This window comes from Micromys minutus (genome assembly GCF_963924665.1).
Source record: "Micromys minutus genome assembly, chromosome: X".
Lineage (NCBI taxonomy): Eukaryota > Metazoa > Chordata > Mammalia > Rodentia > Muridae > Micromys > Micromys minutus.
In genome coordinates, this window is record NC_137970.1 from 80,056,174 (window position 1) to 80,079,265 (window position 23,092).

General features: G+C 39.4%; 1 protein-coding gene across 1 annotated transcript in view; it reads left to right on the top strand.

Moving 5' to 3' along the window:
* The window catches only part of MID2 (midline 2), a 95,803-nt gene that overhangs the window by 52,636 nt on the left and 20,075 nt on the right, over nucleotides 1-23,092 (top strand). Inside the window, exons 4-5 of the mRNA XM_080909996.1 lie at nucleotides 11,431-11,538; nucleotides 13,196-13,344. Coding sequence (XP_080766122.1) covers nucleotides 11,431-11,538; nucleotides 13,196-13,344 — 257 coding nt within the window. The remainder of the gene's footprint in view (nucleotides 1-11,430; nucleotides 11,539-13,195; nucleotides 13,345-23,092) is intronic.

The following is a 23,092-nucleotide window of genomic DNA, read 5'->3' on the forward strand; positions in this document are numbered from 1 at the left end:
ATTGGATTCAACTATTTTACCAGATATTTATAACTGTTAGAGTTTCAGAAAACTACCGAAATGTTGTCTCCCCAGGCATGCCTAAAACCTCATAGGAACTCGAGAGAGTTTATTTTTCGTTTACATTTTTACTTGGGGGAGGAGCATATTTATTTTGTCATATGTACATATTCTCTCATGATTACTAGAGTAATTAAATCAGTATCATTTTATTATCTCCCCTAACTTACATGTGCTACCTCCTCTTTAAAGGTAGATGTACGTATTTATTTTATTTTATATGTATGATGTTTTTGTCTGCATGTATGTCTGTGCACTGGCTGCTGGTGCTCACAGAGGCCAGAAGAGACTGTTGGGATCCCTGGACCTGACATTACAGATGGTCGTGAATCATCGGATGTACATGGTGAAAACTGAACCTGGATCTTTTGCAAGAGCCGCCAATGCTCTTCCACTGAGTTGTTTGTTCAACTCCATGTGCTACCAATTTGTAGGATAGTCACATCTGCCTTCCTTACAGCCACTGGTCTGTGCATCATTATAATTTTGTCATTTCTGCAATGTTTTGTAAATGGAATCATACAGTATTCAAAATATTGTGATTTTTATGTCACTCATAATGCCTCTGTGAGCCATTCAACTTGTATCAATAGTTTTATTGTAGGATTTTGTATATGGTTGGGAGAGTATTCTGTTGTATGACTGTTCCATTGTTTGCTTGTCCTTGCTTTCAGCAGGGAACACTTAACTTGTTTCCAGTTTGTGGCGGTTATAGTAGTTCATATTAGTTGTTTGTGCCTGATTGCATAAATGTTCATATTTGTAAAGTAAATGCATAGACATATGAGTTAGAGGCTTGTATCTCCTGATGGGTTTGTAATCAATTAGTGTGTGGTAGAAAAGTAGTGAGATGAAAGAACAGCAGACAAGCAGATGAGCAGTCCAAACATAGCTGTAGAGTGGCTTTCCGCTTATGAATAACACAATGTTGGAGGATTCTGTCCTGTTTCCAGAACTCACAATATAGCAATAAAGTGATGAGGTAGAAATCTATGGGTTTTTCTTAATCTTTTTCTAATCTATTTCGTCTGTAGTTCTGATGGAATATGTATGTTTTTGTGTATTTATTTATTCTCACTTATTCACTTTACATCTTGCTCGTTGCCTCCATCCCCTCCCCTCCCCAAAGTCCTTCTTCCATTCCTCACTTCCCTTCTCCTCCCATGGACTCCCACTTGTTATCCCCCTGACCCTGGCACATCAAGTATCTATGAGACTAGGCATATCCTCTCCCACTGAGGCCACACATGGCAGACCGGCTAGAAGAACATAACCCATGGATAGGCAACAGGTTTTGGGCTAGCCCTCCCCCGCCCAGATGTTCCAGTTGTTTAGGACCCACATGAAGTCCAAGCTACACATCTGCTACATATGTGTGGGGAGATCTAGGTCCAGCCCGTGTATGTTCTTTGGTTGGTGGTTCAGTGTCTGAGAGCCACAAGGGTCCAGGTGAGTTGGCTCTGTTGATCTTCCTGTGGAGTTCCTATCTCCTTTAGGCTCACAATCCTTCCTCCTATTCTTCCATAAGTGTTCCCAAGCTATATCTACTGTTTGGCTGTGGACATCTGTATTTATCTGAGTCAGCTGCTGGGTGGAGCTTCTCAGAGGACAGCATGCTCCTGTCTGGAAGCATAACAGAGCATCATTAATAGTGTTAAAGAGTAGTTCTTGCCCATGGGATGGGTCTCAAGTTAGCCAGTTATTGGTTGGCCATTCCCTCAGTCTCTGCTCCATCCCCTGTGCCTGCATTTCTTGTAGACAGGGTAAATTTGGGTTTAAAAGTTTTGAGGGTGGGTTGTTGTTCCTATTCCTCCATGGGGGTTTCTGCTTGGCTACAGGAGGTGGCCTCTGAAGGGATTTATAAAAAGTAGGCCTCTACCCCATTTCACAAAGAAAATTTAACTGTACATAAAACACTAGATGCAAAACATAGGCTGTACCTTTGCTGCTTTTTCTCTTTCATGTCCTGAGCAATGGCCTTGTATAAAAGGGCACATTGATGGAAACAGATGCAGAGGCCCACAGCCAAACATTAGGCAGAGCTCGGGAAATCCTGCTGAACAAGGGGAGGAAAGATTGCCAGAGCCAGAGGGGTCAAGGACACCACAAGAACATGGCTTATAGAATCAACTAAACCGGGCTCACATAGACTGAATTACCAACCAGGGAGCCTGCATGGGACTGATCAAGGCCCTCTGCACATGTGTAACAGCTGTGTCTTGGTCTTCTTAGGAGTGGGACTCCTAAGAGTGTGAGTAGAGGCTGTCTCTGACTCTGTTAACTGTCTTTGTGATTCTCTCCTTCTACTGGTTTGTCTCATGTAACATTAGTAGGAGATGAGGTGCCCAGTCTTACTGTAACTTGATATGCCATGGCTGGTTGACATCCATGGGAGGCCTGCCCTTTTCTGAAGAGAAACAGAGGAGGACTGGGTGGGCAGGAGAGAGAGTGGGGATGGGGGAGAAGGTTTGGGAGGAAGAGAGAAGGGAAGGGAAGCTGGGGTAGGAATGTAAAATAAATACGTTTTAAAAGGGAGCATATTGAGGGAGACAGTAGCTAACCTGAAGGCTACAAAGGTTTGATGCTCTGATTCTTGGAGAGAAAGTTCTTCAAACCCAGAACAGAACTTGCCATATTCAATTATTCTAGAAAAGCCGTTCATAAGACAGGTATGTGAAGCAAACTGACCCATCCCTATATTGTCAAGAATTTTGGTAGCTAGGGAAGGGTAAAATAAACATGGAATATATATGTTCACATACATTTACACTTCTATATATGTTACATGATATATTGTATTTTCTTATAAAACTAAGAAAAATACACAAAGTGTTTCCAGCAGTTCAATCTAGAAAATGTGGTTATCTTGATAGAAATCACAAAGAGGAAGAGAAACCTCTTTTCTCTGCCTCTGTCTACCACATACATACATGCACACACACACACACACACACACACACACACACACACACACACACACACCAAATGGTTAAGATCAGACATGTACAGGCTACTTAGTTTAAAATCCCGATTTTGACTCTGGCTATATGACCTTGTACAAATTTCTGCAGCCTCTGTTTCCTAATTTCTTTTCCAGGAAGAATAAAGATAGTGTCTTCCACAGAGGGCTAGTAGTAGGTGAACTAAAGCAGCTAAAATGCATGAAGTAATTAGAAAAGTGATAAGCAGCAGAAAGTGTTAAGTATTGTGTATCTGTCCCATTAGCTGACAGGAAATTTGTCTCTTAGTCAATATCTGTCTGGTGCCCAACTCATTAGCATTCTTACACCACTGGAGATGGCTTAGCTTCCACTTCAACAACTATTTTTCATCCATGTCCTAATATCTCGTGTCTCTTCTTTGAAAAAAAAAAAAAAAAAAAAAGCTTAGGATCTGAGGCTCTTAGAATTGCTTAACTGTGCCCAAGTAAACTTTGTTTCCCTCCTAGGTTAGAGTTACCCAAGTACAGGGAGCTTAAAATCATATTAGTAACGACATATATTTCTTAGTTCTTAAGGTAGACACCTCTTCCCAAATCTGAAGGAATGGATCAGGCGCCTTGGAGAAAGTCCTACTTCCTTTCGTTTTTGTTATGCAAATCTTCACTACTGTCTTTGAAAGGTTGTGGCGGTTTGAAAACAGCAGAAAAGATTACTCTTCCTTTTATTCCTTTGAACCTAACAGCTGTCTGCAGGAGGTGATGGTGCTGACGAAGGGGGTTGTGTGTATGTCCTTAAAGTGTGATCTGGCTTAACACCTTAGCTTTGATGTTACCACAGTCAGTACTATGTCTGCTTCGGAAATATTGCATTTCCTTGAAGGCATCATTGTAAAAAGCAATAATGTTTTGCAGCTTTGTAAGTTGGCAAAACTGTTCATAACAGCTTCTTGGAAATTCATCCTCTGTCCAATTTACCTCTCACTTTCCTTTCTCAACTACCTTGCACAGAAAGCATGTGAATGACTTCCCACTCCAGCTCTTTTGTCTGATCCTGTGGAGTGTGAGACAAAGGCACAGAACAGTAATAGGAAAACAGGAAATGGGGAGTTTGCTGTGTCCTCTCCCCTCCCATTTCTTTGGGTCCTGTGCCTGTTTTCTCTCCCTATATGCTTTTGGGTTATTATAATCTAAGATCCTGATTCCAAAAAAATGGCAGCACATCTTTTCATGCTATATCTGCAGCTTTCATGGTTTTCTTTTGTGTGCATAAGCATGTATATTTACATGTATGTACACATGTAGTGGGGCAAGAGGCTGGCACTGGGTGTCTCCCTCTACTCCTCTCTGCCTTATTTTTTTTTTAACAGAGTCTCTCACTGACTCTGGAACTTATCAATTCAGCAGGACTAGCAGGCGAGTGAGTTCCAGGCATCTTGTTTCTTGTTTTTCCTCAAAACAAGCACTGGAAGTGCCCACCACCATGCATGTTTTTTTCTAAATGCATGTCCTAGGGATCTAAACTGGGGTGCTCATGCTTGAATGGCAGGTACCCAGAAAATCATTTCCCTAGCTCCATTTATTTCTGTAGTAAAAATACCTTGCTTTATTCGTCATGGTGGCCTTGATCTTAGAAACCTCCTGTCTCAGCCTCTTGAGGTAAATATAGGTACAAGCCACTTTGCCCAATTGTAACATTCCCTCTCTCCCTCCCTCCTTCCCTTCCTCTCTTCCTCCTCTCTCCCCCAACCCTCCCCTCTCTCTGTGTATGTATGTGTGTATGTGTACAGGAACATGTGCCTGTATGTGCATGTGCCTGTGGAAGGTAATGGATATCATCTAAATGTCCTTTTCAGTTTCTCCACGCCTTTTCTTTTTGAAACCATGGTCTTATTGCTGAACCAGGAATTTGCCATTTTGACTAGGCTCTTTGTTGGCCAGTGAGTTCCAGAGACCTCTGTCTGTCCTTTCCCTGCCATCTTGCAGTCACAGGTGCTTATGGATACACCTGACTTTTTGCATGTATGTTAGAGATCTGAACTCTGGTCCTCATGCTCATGCAACAAGCAGTTTACACACCAGACTAGACTGTCTCCCAATCCCTGCATTGCTGCTTCCAAACTTTCTTCACTCCATTGCCCGTGCAATCTGATCTGCTTCACCAGGCACATTCTCTACTGTTCCTCCCTATAGCTTTACATACTTTATTCAAATCATCCTCTGCCTGGGCTTCCCTCCCTTTAACCCCACTAATTTATGCTCAAAAGTTGCATAGTTACCTAAGCCAGATCAGCTACAGAAGACATTTTATGATCTTCTGAGATTATCGACTGGCAAAATTAGATGCTTCCTGGTATGTTCTCATAGGGCTTCGCTGTATTTCATTATATTGCTTGCATGTTCTTTCTTTAAATTATAATTAGTTGTATCCATTCTTCCTATTAAATATCGAAGGCAGAAGCTGTGTTCTTCATTATTATACTCCACTCCATGTAAATGGCAGGCACTCACTGTTTGCTGAAACAGAAGCTTCTCCAAGTGATCTTTAATGCTGGGATTTTAGAAATGTCTAGGCAGAAGATGATGATCTATTTGAATAGACAATGTCTTGGTTGGCATTGAGTTGTTGAGTGGAGGATATTGAGATGGAAGAGCCAGAAAGTAGTCTGGGTATCTGGGATAATTTATCAGTAAATAGGTATCGCTCCACCTGAACCAGAATTCTTAGTGCCTTCTGAACAACTCCCTCCCTATAGGATGGATGATGTGAGGGTGAAGAGGAAGGTGTGGGTGAGGACATTTCTCAAGGAGGCAGAGAGAAGGCAAAGGAACTTTAAACATGGGAAGAAAACAAAGGCTTGGAGAATGAGCATCCGAGAGATTTCCCCTTAAAATTGTCAAATGCATTAGTGATGGCTTATTGATCGGATCGTCATTTGAGAGGGTTTAGAAACATCAAGGAGATAAGCCTCTGGGCATGCCTGTGAGGGATTATCTAGCTTGAGTTTATTAAGGTAGGGAGATCCACTCTAACTGTGGGAGGGATCTCTGTGGAGAAGCAGAGTGAATAAAAAAGGAGACCGCCTGCTAGGCACCAGCATCACAGTTCTTGGTTTCTAATTGGCCATGGAATGTAACTCAGTGTCTCAATGTCTACCTGCTATCATTCCCTGCAGTGGTGTACACTGGATCTGTGGGCCAATGGAAGCTCTTCCTTCCTTAAGTTGCTTTTGTGCTTTTGTCAGGTATGTGGCAGTAGCAATAAGGAAAGTAATTAATACAACGTCTCTGAAAGGAGCTAAGGGTCTAGGCCACTTACATTCCAATACAGAATTTAAGCACTTGTCAAAATAACTATTTACTTAAAAAAATGATCTTTGTAACCTCTGGCATTTGTGAACACCCCACGTATTTGTTACCTTGCAGTGACTATCAGTTTAAAAAAATCCTTTCAACAAAGGACCTATGGATTTGTACTAGAGCAGGGTGGACATTGACGAGAGTAGATTTTACTTCACAATTAGTCTTGGAACTGGGACATTCTTAGTAGCAGAGTGTTTGCTCAGCACGTGTGAGGCCTTAGGTTTAATCCTCACCGATCAACAGAGAGGCGTGGCGAACAGTTGGGAAACAATATGCAAGTCAAGTTCTCACTGCAATTGAGAAGCAGATGAAACAGCATGGAGCCAGTAAGACTTGGGTACTTGCCAGGGTGGCTGGGATACCTAGCACTTAGTCCTTGAGAGAGTGGGGCTAAAATACTTTCTCTTCAATATTACAGAATGCTCCTCAAAGGCTTTTTGAGGTAGATAAATTCACACAAACTGTTTTCAGAATTACTCCACTGGTATCTTCAAGGGTAAAATTTTAAACATAAAATTTAGTATAAATATATATAAAATCATTTAGCCAAGCTCACTAACTAGAAACAAAGTTCAAATAAATAGCTGGAGTCTTCCGCACACTGACTAATCCGCCAAAGACATTTAATGAGACAACCTGAGTTATTTTAAACTAAGGGTTAAAATGTAACTGAAATAACCTTACTGTATATTCAAATAAAATTGCAAACAAAACACTGGGCTTTCAAATGCCTTCCAAGCAATTTGAGTTTTTGTTTTTGTTTTTTTTTTTTTTTATTCACACCATGAAGACAGACTTTCCCTGGAGTTTTTCCTGTTCAGAAAACATTTTAAGACCTTGCTCTTTTGGGTTGCTTCTTGACATGGAAACATTTTAATGCCATTGCTTTAGCCGTGATTTGGAATTTTGCCTCTTCCGTGAACTTTCTGCTCTACTAGTTGTGTGTTTGTGTGTGTGTTTTTTTGTTTGAATGCAATGGCTTCCAATCCTTCCCCATCCTAGGTTCCACACTTCAACCAAAATTTCTCAACAACATATATTTACTATGGCATATCTACATACATACATGCATATATGTATGTATATTCCTGGGCCAATTCTATCAGCAAATGTTATATAAGTAATCATTTTATACAAGGCATTCTGCCAGGCACAGTGGAAGAAACAAAGTAGTAGAAAAAAATTTCTTCTCAGAGAGCCTGTTGTTTAATTGAAGATTTTTGAGCAAAGAGTATATTACTTACATTTCTTGTTACTGGGACAAAAAACCTGGCAGAAGCAATTTAAGTGAAGGAAGGTTTATTGTGGTTGGTGGTTGGAGGATGCAGCCTTTGATAGGAAAGCAGGAAGGGCAGCAGGAACCTGACAGCTGCTCACACTATGTCTACAGTCAGCAAGCAGTTCTCTGTCCTTTAATTCAGTCTAAGACTCCAGACCATGGTGGTCTGTAGTCAGGGTGAGATTTCCTTCCTTAGTTAAGCTTTCTGGATACACCCTCATAGACACAAAGAGAACTCTGTTTCCTTGTCGATTCTAAACAGCCATGTTGACAATGGAGACCAACCATCAGCAGATGGTTTCTCATCTTTGACTTGTCTTGTTCACATCCCAACAATTTCCTAAATCATCCTTAAGTTTTTTTTATTAGCCCATCCAATCTCATGCTACTTCTTCATTATAAAAAAGTTAACTTTTCCTTCCTCTCAAGATGGAGAGATTGCTCAGTGGTTAGGATAGCATATTGTTCTTTCAGAAGACTGGAGTTTAGTTCCTAAGCACTCAGGTCAGGCAGCTGATAACCACCTGCGGCACTAGTTCCAGAGGCTACTATATTCTCTTCTGGCTTCTATATGTGTATCCCACCAATGTGCACAGACACAGTCATATGTGCATACATAAAGTCTTAAAAAGTCAATAGTTTCAAAAATATAATAAAGAGTAAAGTTCTTGACATGGAGTCTCATTCAAACCTTGTTTGATTTTAAATTTCTTTCTTCTTAACTTTCAGATCTCTAACTCATTCCTTTAATGTTTAGGACATGTCTCATCTCCTGGTATCTTCTCCACTTGTTCCCTGATAGTGACCTGTTTCTTTCCCGTTTCTGTGTTTATAGTTGGTGTGATTCAGTTGGTGCTTATTTTATGCTACCTTAATTTGTTTTACATGCACACGCGCCCACATACACACACCATCCTTCCTCATCTATATTGCTAAGTGTTTGAAGACAAGGCCTTGCATAATGCATCTTACAAGAAGATGCTTAATAAATATTTGATGAAGATGACAAAGAGAGTTATGGAACTGCATGGCAAAAGAATTATTTTGAGAACAGAGAATTCAGTTAAAGAGGCTTTTAAAAAATGTGCAAAGGGTCATAAAGGAATCAGTGTATTGACAACTTGGCTCAGATCCTCATTTCATTACTAGAGGAACTTTAGAGAGATTCAAATGACAATACAGAAGGGCTTTGGGACTATTGAGAAATGACATGGACTATTACAGACAAACAAGTTTGCTGTGAGACTGTGTCTAGTGATCTCAGATGCTTCACTCATAATGTCTTACCAACTTGACTTCCCAAAGAATTATGGACAACTGAGGAATCCTGAGATTGGGAGAAAGTCTTTCCCAAGGAAGTGCACACCAGTTGCTTATCTAATACCAAATTATCAGCCCTGAAAATATACGTACAAACAACATACAGATTGACCAAGTCATATTTTGGGAACACGCACACAAGCATGTAACCACAATTAGTGAAAAACAAGGTCATGAATTTGAAAGCAAGTAGGGAGTGAATGTATGGAAGAGGTAGGAGGGAAGCAAAGGGAAGGAAGAAATTATGTAATTATATTAAAAAATCAAAAATAAAAGGAAGAAGAAAACATTTTGCAAAATAGCAACTAAATCCAAGTAACTGTAATATCATTATAGATAAAGGTGAGTAAATCAGAAGTAGACATGAAGGAAAAATCATTTCATTATTAGATATCATATACAGAGTTTATGCTAACACAAAGAACCAGTTGGACATATCAAGTGAGCAATAGAAGTTGCCTTTTTTTTTTTTTAGGATTATCACTCAGCTCACTCCAACAGATACTAACATAATGTCTGTGATGCAACATTTACTATTCTGGAGGTAGACAACGCACAATCTTTGCCTCCAGACTTCCTGTTGAAGTGGGGAAGACATTCTGATACAATTGCAGTGATATGAAATAGTAAGCAGTATTGCTGAATTATATAGAAGCTGTTATGTAAGTGTACGCAGGAGAGCGACTGATTGTATAGTTACCAATGGGGAAAGGGTAAAGAAGGCATGTTTGCAGAGTTTGCATTGGGAGATAAAAAGAAGTTTGCTCAATAAATGAGGACATGCCTTACCAAACAAAAGGATAAATTCAGGAAAAAGTATAGCACAAGCGAATTCATGGTATTTTAGGGGAACAATAAGACATCTAAAATGATTAGAAAAAAAAGGATGTCAGAATAAAGATAGGTAATGCGAAAGGGATGCTGATAATCAGAAACCAAACACAGATGTTGTTATAGTGGACTTGAGAGGAAGGATGTGTCATTGTTAAAAATGTTCTGTCTGAGTGGAACCCTCTGGAGCCAGTCTCATCTCTATCAATCCTAACTGTGTAGGCTTCAACAAGTCAATCTCTCTGGGCCCATGTCTTTTTATCTATTGAATGGTAATAACGATACCTTCCATAAGGGATTGTTTAGGGGATTGAAAGGTGATAATCGATTACAGTAGTGCCTGGCATACCAAGTGTTCTGCAAAGGTTAGTCCAAGGACCGAATTACAAGTAGCAAGGCACAGCGCCACTCTCTGTTAGACCAGTAGTAGCCTGAATAATAAATCTAATGGGAAATGTCTATGTTTCCAGATCTCTAAGCAATGACCCAGGGAGAACTAAGTAGATCTCTCATTCCCAGAGGGATGAGAGCTCCTTGAGATGGTATGATGGCTGCCTTGGGAAAGTAGAGCTAACTTGGGGAAGGGAAAGGAGTCTGAGAAAAAAACCAGCAATGGAGAAGAGCTGGAGAGACTGTTCATTTAGAATAAATAAAAACTGTCCTTATTGTGTCCCCACTAGAAAGGGGTAATAAAGAAAAGTAAGGTTGCCATTAAGAGGGAAACATTTTGGTTAGATAAGAAATATAAAATTGAGGCTTGATAGATGGCTCAGTGGTTAAGAGCACCGTCTGCTCTTGCAGAGAACTCAGTTTAGTTACCAGATGCTACATGTTGGCTTACAACCATCCATAAGTCTAGTACCAGAGGAACTGTCATTGTCTTCTAATATCTAAAGGCATCAGAGATACACATGGTACACATGTATACATGATAGTAGTTAAGGAAAGGAGGCGAAGAGATCTGTCCGTGGAGAGACAATGTTTTGTTTTGTTTTTTTTTTTTAACTCGACTCCATCCTGACTTTGTGGCAGAGATATGTTGATGTAGAGACAGTATCTCAAAATAGGAAAAAGTATTTAGATATTGGATAGAACTTTTTTCTCTAAGCCAAGAAACAAGTAAAACATTATGACAACTCTGTGAAAAAATATCTACACATTCATATGTTTAATGTAAAATCTCTCTGCACATTCATATATTTAAAATCAGAAAACTGAAAGCCTTTTAAGACAGAACTATGTTGTTGCACTGTAATCTTAATATCATTGTGCCTGTGGAAGAGGCTCTTCTTGAAATACATGAATCTTCTTGCCTTCTTTTTGAAAGAACCACCAGGAGGACAGGTTGATGGAGTAAAGGGATTTGCACAGTGGGAAAAACATGCCCCCATCTCATCTGTCCTTCTGCCCAGCCTTCCATTAACCATCATGACCTACCAGAGGCCTGGAGAGCTTCCTATCTGTGGTGCTTCAATGCCTTTGCATCATTAATATCATCATCTCTGCTCTTCTTCTAGGAGAGGATCTTAACGAGGGAGGTATGGAAGAAGTGCATGTTTAGCTGTCAGTCCGAACCTTTTAGAGCCAGCAGGGGACAGAAGCAATAATCATTGTGTAATCCTTTGGACTTTCTTGGCAGGTGAATACTGCTATGCATGAGGCAAAACTTATGGAAGAATGTGACGAGTTGGTAGAGATCATCCAGCAGAGGAAACAAATGATTGCTGTCAAAATCAAAGAGACAAAGGTAAAACCGCAGTGCTTCAGTGAAGCCAAGGTGCAGTGACTTTTCACAAAAGTCAGAGTTCATTCCTGGTGATTGCAGTTTGAAATTGAATAACAAAATAAAAAGAGAAATGAGGTCATAGGGAGAGAGATACCAAGAAGTAATGCTTGGCCTTTTCTGTGAGTCTGATAAAAAATGATGGTAGCTCTGGGTGATGCATTCTAGACCTTGACCTGTATGTTACACACACACACACACACACACACACACACACACACACACACACACACACACACACACGTGTGTATGGCTGTGCACCATGTGCATTAAGTGTTTTTGGAAACCAGAAGAGGCTATTGGATCCCTGGGGCTGGAGTTGTAGCCAGTTATGAGCTGGCACGTGGGTGCTTTTGAAAAGGAATTGTTACTCCTAACCACTGAAATATCTCCCTAGCTTCTACTCCCCCATATTTTAAGGTAATAGAAAGAAAGACATGATGGTAGAAACATGGGTGTGGCTTACAGAAGAAATGTGACCAACTTCTTGACTGCATAGGCCTTACAAAAAGTACTGAAACACTATTGTGATTCTGTAAAAGGTTGCAGTCTGATATAGTAGAGGTATGCATGGTAGACTAGAACATGATGATATTGAAGCCAGGAAAGCTTGGAGACATATAGCGATTTCTGGTATGGGTTATGGAAGATGTAAACCAGAATAACCATAAAACACATGGAAAGGAAAAGCATAATAATTGCTAGAGAGAAAATGATCTCATTCAACTTATTCAACTTAAGAGACGAGTCAAAGAACTGCAGATTTTCTTCCTTTTTTTCCTCCCTCCCTCCCTCCTTCCCTTCTTCCCTTCTTTCTTTCTTTTTTTGAGTCAGGGATTCTCTGAGTAACAGCTCTGGCTGTCCTGCAACTCAATTTGTAGACCAGGCTGGATTTAAACTCACAGAGAGCACCTCTGCCTCCAGAGTTCTGGGATTAAAGGCACCCAGCCGAATGGCAAGATTTCTAAGCAGGGAGCTAAAGAGTAAGAGTCAAAGACAACAGGTGAGAGTCTCCATGCAGCTTCTGTATGTATTTAGGCTGCTGGTAAATGATAATGAGCCCATGCTGTGGTTACACTGTGTAAAGTTATAGGTACCTCATTTGATGACCAATACTTTGTGTCATACTGGATGGTTGCAGCTAACAATGAGCTGAAGTTTACAAAAATACATCGTGATGAGTATATAGGTACTTAGAGAAATATATACATGCAAATATAGATACTCATTAATAAAAATGAGGTACTTTTGTTAAATATGTGCAAAAATACGTTGCCCATAAAATGTAAACAATGGTGATCTTTAGGTAAAGTGCTTTTTACATTTGTATTTATTTTTTCTATAATTAACAGGCATTGTTTTACATTCAGAACAATGTTATCAATACAAAGAGGGTGTAGGGAACAGGGTAGATGGCTGTATGCAGTGTAAGTGATCAGGTTACACATTGGACAAGAGACTTAGCAGACAGGGTGAGAAGGGGAACAGTTGGTTCAGGGGTCATGGGATATTAATTACCCTTATTTTTAGAATCACTGCGGCAGATCTCCTTCATGTTTTATTGTTTTTAATTAAGCTCAGTGTGTATTATGTCATCTTTTCTCTTACCAATTCTTTTAAGGTTATGAAACTGAGAAAGTTGGCACAGCAGGTTGCTAATTGCCGCCAGTGTCTTGAACGTTCAACAGTCCTCATAAACCAAGCTGAGCATATCCTAAAGGAAAATGACCAAGCAAGGTTTCTGCAGTCTGCAAAAAATATTGCCGAGAGGTATGTGCACTTCGTATGTGCTTTTGAAATGCCTGCTCTTGTGAAAGGGGGCTGGCATAAAGTCGCTTAATTCTCTTCAGGCATTGTGTAGTAGCTGCCACCTGAAGATTTTTACCAGCTAGGTAATTATTGAGCCTTAGTGACAAATTACCCTGCAGATTTCTGGACCCCTTTCTCTGTCTTTGCTTCCTGCCAGCTCTTTTAATGCATAGCCAAGCATAGGGCTACCTCCTGCCTTTAGCTTCCTGCTAGGTCTTGAGCAATCTGTGATAGTTGTGGTGTGTGGGAAGACAAACTCTTGGATTACATTGATAGGATGTGCCTTTCCTAAGTATATACATGTTTTTATTTTCTTAAATCAATTTAACCGACTCTCTTGTCTCCAATTTCTCTCATACCCCTCCCACTTTTTTCTCTCTACTTCATGTGGTCTTTCTTTCGTTTTCTTTTTCTTTCTTTCTTCCTTTGTTTCTTTCTTTTTTCTTCCTTTCTTCCTTCCTTTCTTTTTTCTTTCTTTCTTTTTTTTTTTTACCAAACCCATGGAGTTCATTTATTGTTGTCTGTATGTATATGGGTTTATGTATAATTTTTGTTGTTTGTATTTAGCTTTTCCTTGCATAAATTCCTTAGAGAAGTAATTCCTTGGCTTTTATTTAATCTTTGTCCTTTGAAAGTTAATGTCAGGAACCTTGTTCCAGTGTATTAGAAAACTCATGGATCAGTAATAATCTACTTATTGGCCCAGAGTCTATGCTCAAAGTAAATTATTATTCAATTAGCCACCAACTATTCAAGGGGCTACAGTAGACCATTAGTCCAGATGTGATCTTCTTTACATATCTCCCTCTCATTCATTGAAGACTTGGTTTGTTTAGCTCATGATCTTCTGATTGGTACTGTCATCATTTTGAGTAAGTTCACTTGGACAGCTAATCCATGTAATTAGCTTAGCTAGCCATTCACTGTCTTTTTTTTTATTTTAAGATTTATTTATTTATTTAATGTATTTATGAGCACACTAACACCATCTTCAGACACACCAGAAGAGGACATTGGATCCCGTTAGAGATGGTTGTGAGCCACCATGTGGTTGCTGGGAATTGAACTCAGAACCTCTGGAAGAGCAGCTCTTAACCGCTGATCCATCTCTCCAGCCCCATTCACTTTCTTTGATATCTTCTCCAGAAACTCCCAACTTGGATCCACTTTATCCACTGACTTCCTAGGCCACACCTCATCATCATCATCATCATCATCACTTAAAATCACACAATTATAAACTAAAGCATCATTTTTCTAATCACAACCTCTTTTCAAACCAAATACATCTTTACTTTCTTAAGACCTCTAAGTCTTGAGTTGTATTCTTCCCTATCTTCTACCAGTACCTATTTCTACTTTGTTCTAAGTTTATTTGGGCTATATGATTTTTTCACTTCAGCTAATCTAGTTTCCTAATCCCACTTCCCATGGCCCTTTAGGTAATCACCCTGACAACATCCTATACTGAATCAGTCCAACCATCCCTACTTTTTTGCATGCCTATATTTGACTTTTGGAACTACGGTAGAGAAAATTCACACAACCAAGGATGCATCACAGTACTGAGTGCAGTAAATTGGTTAGGTTGGTTCTATAACTAAGATAATATGAACAGTGCTGGAATAAAGATTAATGTATAAGAATGTCTGTGATATAGTGACTTGGAATCTCTTGGTTAACTACCCAGCAATGTTTTAGCTGGGTCATTACCTATTTTACTTCTAGAGTAACCTTCATATTGATTTCCATAGTAATTTACTAGTTTACATTCCCACTATCAGTATATAAGGGTTTTCTTTTATTCATATGCTTTTATTATATTCTTTTATCCAGAATTTATTATTCTTTAAATGGCTACTATTCTGGTTTGATAAAGTGGAACCACAATGTAGTTTTTATTTGTACTTTTTGATGGCTAGTGAAGTTGAACATTTTTTCATGATTATTCGCTGCTTGCATTTCATTTTTCTACTTTTGGGTTTGATGGTGTGTATACATGTATGTATGTAATGAAGGTGTTTTCCCCCTCACAATTGTATGTGTGTACATTTGGCAAGCAGGGGACAACCTTAGGTGCCATTCCTCAGTCTCCATCCACTTTCTTTCTAAACGTGTTTCTCACTGGCCTAGAATTCACCAAGTAGGTTACGTTATCTATACAGTGAGCCTCAGGGATCTACCAGCCTGCCTTTCCAACACTTGAATATTATGTGTTTACTATCATATCTGGCTGGCTATTTTTTTATGTGGGTCTTGAAGATATTCTAGACATCAACCCTCTAACCAATAAAAAGCTAGTGGAGGTTTTGTTCTATTCTATTGGCTATCTCTTCACTCATTTACCTATTTCCTTTGCATTTAACAATTTCCTTTTAATTTCATGAGATCCCATTTATCCACCATTCACATCATTTTCTGAGTCATACTTCAGAGCCATATTAACTAGAATAACTAACATGATTTCTGACTAAAAAGCCAGAAATATAAATTAATGAAATTAGAATAAAAAAACTAGGCACAAACCCACGCAGCTACATCTACTTACTGTTTAATGATGATGCCAAAAATTCATATTGGGGAGGGGGAAAGCAGTCTTTTCAACAAATGCTGATTTGAAACTAGGTATCCACTGTAGAAGAATGAAACTAGACCCATGCCTTTTCCCTTGCATAAATTTTATCTCCAAGACACGCAGCAGTGAAATTGTTAGAAAAAAAAAAAAAAGAGCAGGAGAAACATTTCCAAACATGAACAAGGATACAATATTCTGTCTTTGAGACAGACTCTCAATTTTAGCCTCTTTGGCATGGAACTTACTCTGTAACCCAAACTGTCATCAAATTCTGAACTCCTGCCTCAGCCTTCCGAATACGAAGATTATAAGTATGAGCTGCTACCCTTGGATTTTTTAGTTTTTGGTCCATCTTTACATTAAAATTAAACTTTTAGTATTTGTATGTTTATTTATAAGAGACTTTCCTTTTAAAATATTCTATTGATTCTTTGAGAATTTCATACAATATACTTTGATCATATTCACCATCTCCCAACTTTTCTCATATTCACATCTACCTCCTCAGCTACCCAGTTTTGTCTTCTTCCTTTTTGTCAACCCATCATGTGCAGTTTGTACTGCCCAGTTAGTCTTGGAAGTGAGGCCTGCAATGAAATAGAGTTGATCATCCAGGATTTACACTGTTAAAGAAAATGGTCAGGCCCTTTCTTGGCAGCTATGAAATGCAAATAGCTCCTCAGTCTTCATGTCTGTCTTCCATTTTTCCATTCTGAGATCTTTGTCTGTATTGAGCTAACACATGTCTTATGCATGATGTCAGAATTGCCGTGAGTTCATATGTGCAGTAGCTCTTTTGTGTCCAGAAAACAGTGTCTTTGAAGTCCTTCAGTATTTCAGACTCTTAGAATTTGTATGTCTATACTTCCTTCAATATCCACGAGCCTTGAGGAGAGGAATATGATATAGGAATTCCATTTAGGGATGATAACTCTGTAGTCTTATTCTTTGCATGTGAGCCACTTGTGGGTCTCTGTGTTGATTGCTTACAATCTGCTGTTAGAAAACAATATCAATTATGTTGTAGAAGCTTATCTATTTGTCTGTCTATCTATCTGTCTATCTATCTATCTATCTATCTATCTATCTATCTATAAAGAATTTAAATTAAGTTACCTTATAATGGTGCGCAGATATACTACTCCAACTAGATCATCACAGGCTAACACATAAAACAAAAAAAAAAAAATCTCTGTGCAAGGAATGGGTTATTTCTTTTAGAACTATTGGTCAATGGAATGCCATAGATCCTGAGGACATTACAGACTGTTACCATTACTTTTGGTTACCCTCCAAAATTTAGTGGTAAGAATTTATTGCTGAAGATACCACATAATTGAGTTATAAAACATGGATAAATTAAGCAGGTACTGGTCTGAAAGCTTCATCCCTCCTGGATAATTTCCATAGTGCTGGAAAGTACTGTATAAACTACCAGAGGAGAGAAATAATCATCAATATCAGCCAACTGTGAGCTCTGGGAGGTACAATAAGGATTGAGCTGACAAGATGTCCCTCCTGGTGCAATAGTAGCACAAGTACTATGGCTATAACCAGTCACTCTGGTTTGGGACAGAGGCTTGCTTCCTGAGATGGCAGCCATAACTGGAATCATTAATGAGGCCAAGAGCTGGGCTTAAGAACCTGTGGTTAAATAAGTCATGATCCCTCAGAGATAACCTAGTACTATTGTTGTGCTAAATGGTACAGTATTAAAATGACCCCTAATGATTTATTGCTATGCCTATAGACCAATGCATCTCTCAACTCTCATCAGAGCAGAGACTTCTTGATTTTTGTTTCCTTTGTAACATTCTTATTTTATGTACACAAAGTATTTGTTTCTTTAGAAGTCCTGCAATGTCTTTGTTTTCTCCACATTTATTTCTCTGTCACAGGAACTTAGATTCATAAATATGCCTCCTTGAAAAAGAATTTAGGAGACAAGTTGTTGATAAATGAAAATTAAATCAGTTTAGCTGAACCATAGAAAGATTTTTTAAATAATGTTTTAGAAAAGAGGAAACAGAAGTCAGGAAATATGCATAGGTTAAGGTATCAGAACTGTGTGAAAGATTGTTCTAGGATGCAAGTTCCTTCTCTGATTGGAACCCGCCCCTTAAGCTTTTCCTTTGCCCCAGCATGGGATTCCTGGGGAAATGATAATTCTTTGCAATTCCCTATTTCAGTCCTCTGATAACCAAAGGGAGAGGCCTAAGTAGCTGGGCCACCCTTCCTCCCTCAGTGGGGCTGGAGGGATCTAGCAGCAGTTAAGAGCACTGACTGCTCTGCCTAAGTTCAATTCCCAGCAGCCAGCCACATGGCGACTCACAACCATCTGTAATGGGATCTGATGCCCACTTCTGGTCTGTCTGACAGCCACAGTGTACTCATATACATAAAATAAATAAATCTTTAAAAAAATAGCTTCTCTCCTGCTAGGCCTGTTACATTACTTTCTGTACTTCCATGAATACCTGGTAAACTTTTGACTTTCTTTAAAATTTTAGCACTGAAAGGTACTGAGAAGCTGTGAGGGGGCGGGGGCAATTTGTTGCTTGGTGAACTTCATTGTAGAATTAAAATAATGAATGCCAGTTTTTTTTTTTTTATTGTGGGATCTCAACTGTCAGTACTGTAGGTGCTTTCTTTTTCAGTCTCTTTCCCTGAGAAGGAATCCTGAAACCCCTTGCTTTTGGTGGTGGTGGGGTGTATGTGCCGGGGGCGGGAGTAGGGGCAAGCTTATAAACACAGATGTCAGCATTCCAGGAGCCAAGCAGAGAAGAAGACTGAGTCTTTCCAGACTTTTTCTTTTTCTTTTTTTTTTGTAAGATGTCAAACTTCTGCCCAAGTAAACCTCACATCTCCTGCCAGGCTGAGGAAAGGGCAGGCTGTTTGAGTGGATCCAGGGCTCTAGCTATTCTTCATGCAAACTTTCAACTTTGTGTCACTAGATCAGCTTGATGTTGGCTTCCTAATCCAGTTTTCTCTGCTCTGTTGTTGGTTACTGCACATCTGTCCTTTTCTAGCTTCCAAACATTTGTTGATAATCTCTTAGTTGTTGGCATCTATTTGTTTCTTTCTCGTTGTCTTTGTGAGTTCAGGTCATTTTTTATTCTTTTCCTTTCCAGTGGGATTTTAGGAAATCAGAGATGAAATACACATTTAAACCACTATATTTAACTGTCCTTAGTGCAGGCTTCTGAAATGTTGTCTCCCATATTCACATTATTGAGAGTGTTTTTTTCAAGGGCACTAGAAGAAGACCTTGTTGCTAAATATAAAAGATGCTCCTTTGTTTCATCTTTCCCTTTAATCTTACTGGTATCTCAGTAGCCTGTGTCCCTACTGACTACTTTCACTGGCAGTCTCCCTGTTATGTGTTATAAAAATTCCCATTACCTATCGCTTTACTTTGATTTTCTTCTCTCTCTCTCTCTCTCTCTCTCTCTCTCTCTCTCTCTCTCTCTCTCTCTCTCTCTCCTCCCTCCCTCCCTCCCTCCCTCTCTCCTTCCTTCCCTCTCTCTCTCTCCCTCCCTCCCTCCCTCTCTCCTTCCTTCCCTCTCCCTCCCTCCCTCCCTCTCCCTCCCTCCCTCCCTCTCCCTCCCTCCCTCCCTCTCCCTCCCTCCCTCCCTTCTTTTCCCTCTCTTTCTCCCTCCTCCATCCCTCTGCCCTTCTCTTTCTCCTTCTCTCCCTCCCCCACTTCTCTGCCATCAAGAGCAGGTCTTCCATGATCTATTTCCTTAACTATACTGTTATTCTTGATTTGCTATTAGGAAAATCTCTCCCCACACAGTTTTCTCTGCAAATCCATTAGCTTTTGAGGCCTCAATTACCATTTACTTACAATCAACTGCTATATTGATGATTCCCAAATCTCTATGTAAATCTTTTTGACCTCAAGTGGATGGACTAGAGACTATCTCTGTGATACCACTTGAGAATCTACCCAATATAAATACGTTTTCTCTGGTCTCTCACAAAATATGAAATTCATCACTATCCTTATTCATTGTATTGTATTAAGGTACTATCACTTCAGATAAAATAAAATTTTAGCTGGGAAAGATATGGACCTTACATACTTTCTATATTATCTGCATTATAAAGGCTTTGAAAAATTGTAGTTGGATGCTAATGTAGAAACACAGAACACAGAGTAGTCTAGCACCCAATATTGTCACTTTTAACACAGTCTTAATTTTCCAGTCACCATTAATACTTAGGAATATAGTATTGTAGGACACACACATGGGTAAACACACACACAGAGACTTCACAAATGGAAAATAATGTTGTATACTCTCTTTTTTTTAAACAACTTTATTTTACAGAACAAAGATAAATGTACAGATTTTAAGCATTTTTACATAAAATTATACAATACATTTTTGTCAGTACTTTTTTTTCAGATTTTAAAATAATTTTTTGTATACTCTCTTAATAGCTGACATTCAAAATAATATATCACAGAATTTCTCTCATTGAAAAACTTTAGTTTTGATGGTTTATGAAATTTCTCATACATGTATTTTATGTGTGTGTGTGTGTGTGTGTGTGTGTGTGTGTAAATTGGGTTATATGTGGTATGCTAAGTGCATTTATAGTTATTACCACATGCATCTCACTTATTTTCTTTGCAAGAATTATATGAAGGAAGCCAGTGAGATCATTTGGCAGTTAAGAACACTTGTTGTGTAATCATAAAGAGTAGAGTTCAGATCCCACCACCCACATAAGCTAAATGCCCTACCCATGCCTGTAACTCCAACTCTGAGGTGTGTGGAGACAGAAGGATTTCTGAGATTGTCAGGCTTCCTATTTATTTTAAAAGCTCCAGGTTTTGACTGACCTAGAACACCTCTTGTAGTCCAGGCTGTCCTCAAATTTGTGGGAATCCTGATGCTTGAGTTCTGGAATTACAGGTGTGCAACACATCTGGCTTGGTTTCCTGTTGTTGCTGTTGCTATTTAATTTTTACATTTATTTGTTTGTTTATTTATCCATTCATTTATTATCCATTTATTTGTCTCTCTCTCTCTCTCTCTCTCTCTCTCTCTCTCTCTCTCTCTCTCTCTCTCTCTCTCTCTGTGTGTGTGTGTGTGTGTGTGTGTGTATGTGTGTGTGGACTTGCATGTGTGAGGTTAGAAAACAGCTTATGAGAGCTGATTGTGTCCTTTCATCACGGGCAGTCTGGACATTAAACACGCAGGTAGTGGGGCTTGCTAACAAGTACCTTGACCCACTGACTATCTCAAGGCTATTGTTTTCATGCTTTTTGAATGAACTTTGTTCAAGTGTGTGTGTGTGTGTGTGTGTGTGTGTGTGTGTGTCCAATAAATTAGTGGATTCAATCCAGGGATTTGTGACTGTAATAAGTCGTTTACTTCTTTTTTCAGTTTTGTTTACACTTCTGTGCCTGCCACAGACAGTGGGACTCTGGCAGGAAACAAGGCACAAGGATGTCACCAGTAGCAGCCTGAATTCTTTTCAGAGAACTGGATTCAAGTGAAGCCAGGGTTCTTGACTGCAAGCAGAATTTCAGATTGAGTCAGTATGACACAGAATTGGAGTTTATTAGGAAGAACATTTGATGTGGAATTGAATTTGGAGGTGTTAATGAAAGAAAAGTGTTCAGGGAAGTAAGCATTGAGCTAATCATATGAGAATCCCCCTCGAACGCCTTAGCGGTAACTCAGTAGAAGATTTTAGATGTTTCTGAAATTATATAGTTCAGGGTGTTCAAAGGGAACACCCTTCTGTCTTTTTTTCGTTTCGATAAGGGAAAGAATGGAATGTCTGTAGGAGCCTTGGGTAAGATTTCAACCTGATCAGGTAAAATCAGGGGCCCACAGGTTATACAAGGGTGTTAAGTTGTGCCTTTTACTGTAAATGTGGTGGTTATTGTGAGATTCCTTAACAGTTGAAGACTTATAGGAGATAGTCTCTAATTCCCCTGTTCTACTATCCTGCCTCAGTATCACCTCACTGCTTATCCCTAGGGGACTTAAACAATCTACTGCTAAGGCAGTCAAGGGGGATTCTCACTGGAGAAGCTCACACTCACTTCTTCCACTACAGCTTTAAAACTGTTCTTAAAACACAAATTTATGCAATTATTCATTTACTTAAATTGCTCCAGTGGCTCCTGTTCTTATTCTTAGGTTAAAATCAAAGCATATATTTCCCGTGACGCTGCCTCATTCTCTACCCGTTAAGCCTTTGTTTACTGATCATCATGACTTGGTCATGGCTTAAGAGTAGCTTCTAGCCTGGCACAGTGTTGCACGCCTCTAATCTCAGTACTGGAGGGGCAGAGGAAGGCAGACCTCTGAGTTCGAGGCCAGGCTGGCCTACAGAGCAAGTTCCAGAAGAGCTGGGACTTCACAGAGAAACCTTGTCTTAAGGAAAACAACAAACAAACAAACAAACAAACACCAAACCCCAAAGCAAAACAGAAACTTGCTCTGGGGAGATTTGTCTTTGGACCCATGTTCCTGTTAGATGGCTTGTGTTCCCCATACCCCCTGCCTTCCCCATTTAATGTCGCTGTTCCCCATGACCTGTGAGCTCATTGATCATGGATCACAGCAAATCCGTTTCCTCGAACATCTGTAGAGTGGACCACAGTGTGGGGCACATTTGTTTTGGTTAATTTTTGGGTAGGTGACTGGATGGATAAGTAGATGAATAAAAGAAGAACATTGGGAAGACCAGGAAAAATTATGACCAATTTTCTGACTTAACATTAAGATTGTAATTCATCAAATACTAGAAAAATAGCTGGTCAGTGTGAAACCTTAAGATGGTTTTGTGCTGGGCATCCAGTTGTATACCTTTAATCTCAGCACTAAGGAGGTACTAGAAGATGCTATCCTCAGGTACATAGGAAGGTGAATGCCAGCCTAAAGTATACCAAATTCTGTTAAAGCAAAAGAACAAAATGAAACAATACTGAAAATAAAACCCAAAACAGTTCTATGGGGTTAAATCCTCATTTATTTTTACTGCCATGCAATCTACTCCAGGAACATCTACGGTTCAGAAATGGTCAAAAGCTATTGTTTGTATACATGCAGCAGAGTATATGTATTTGCCCAATTGCTCATTGCCTTACAAATGGCTCAGTATAAA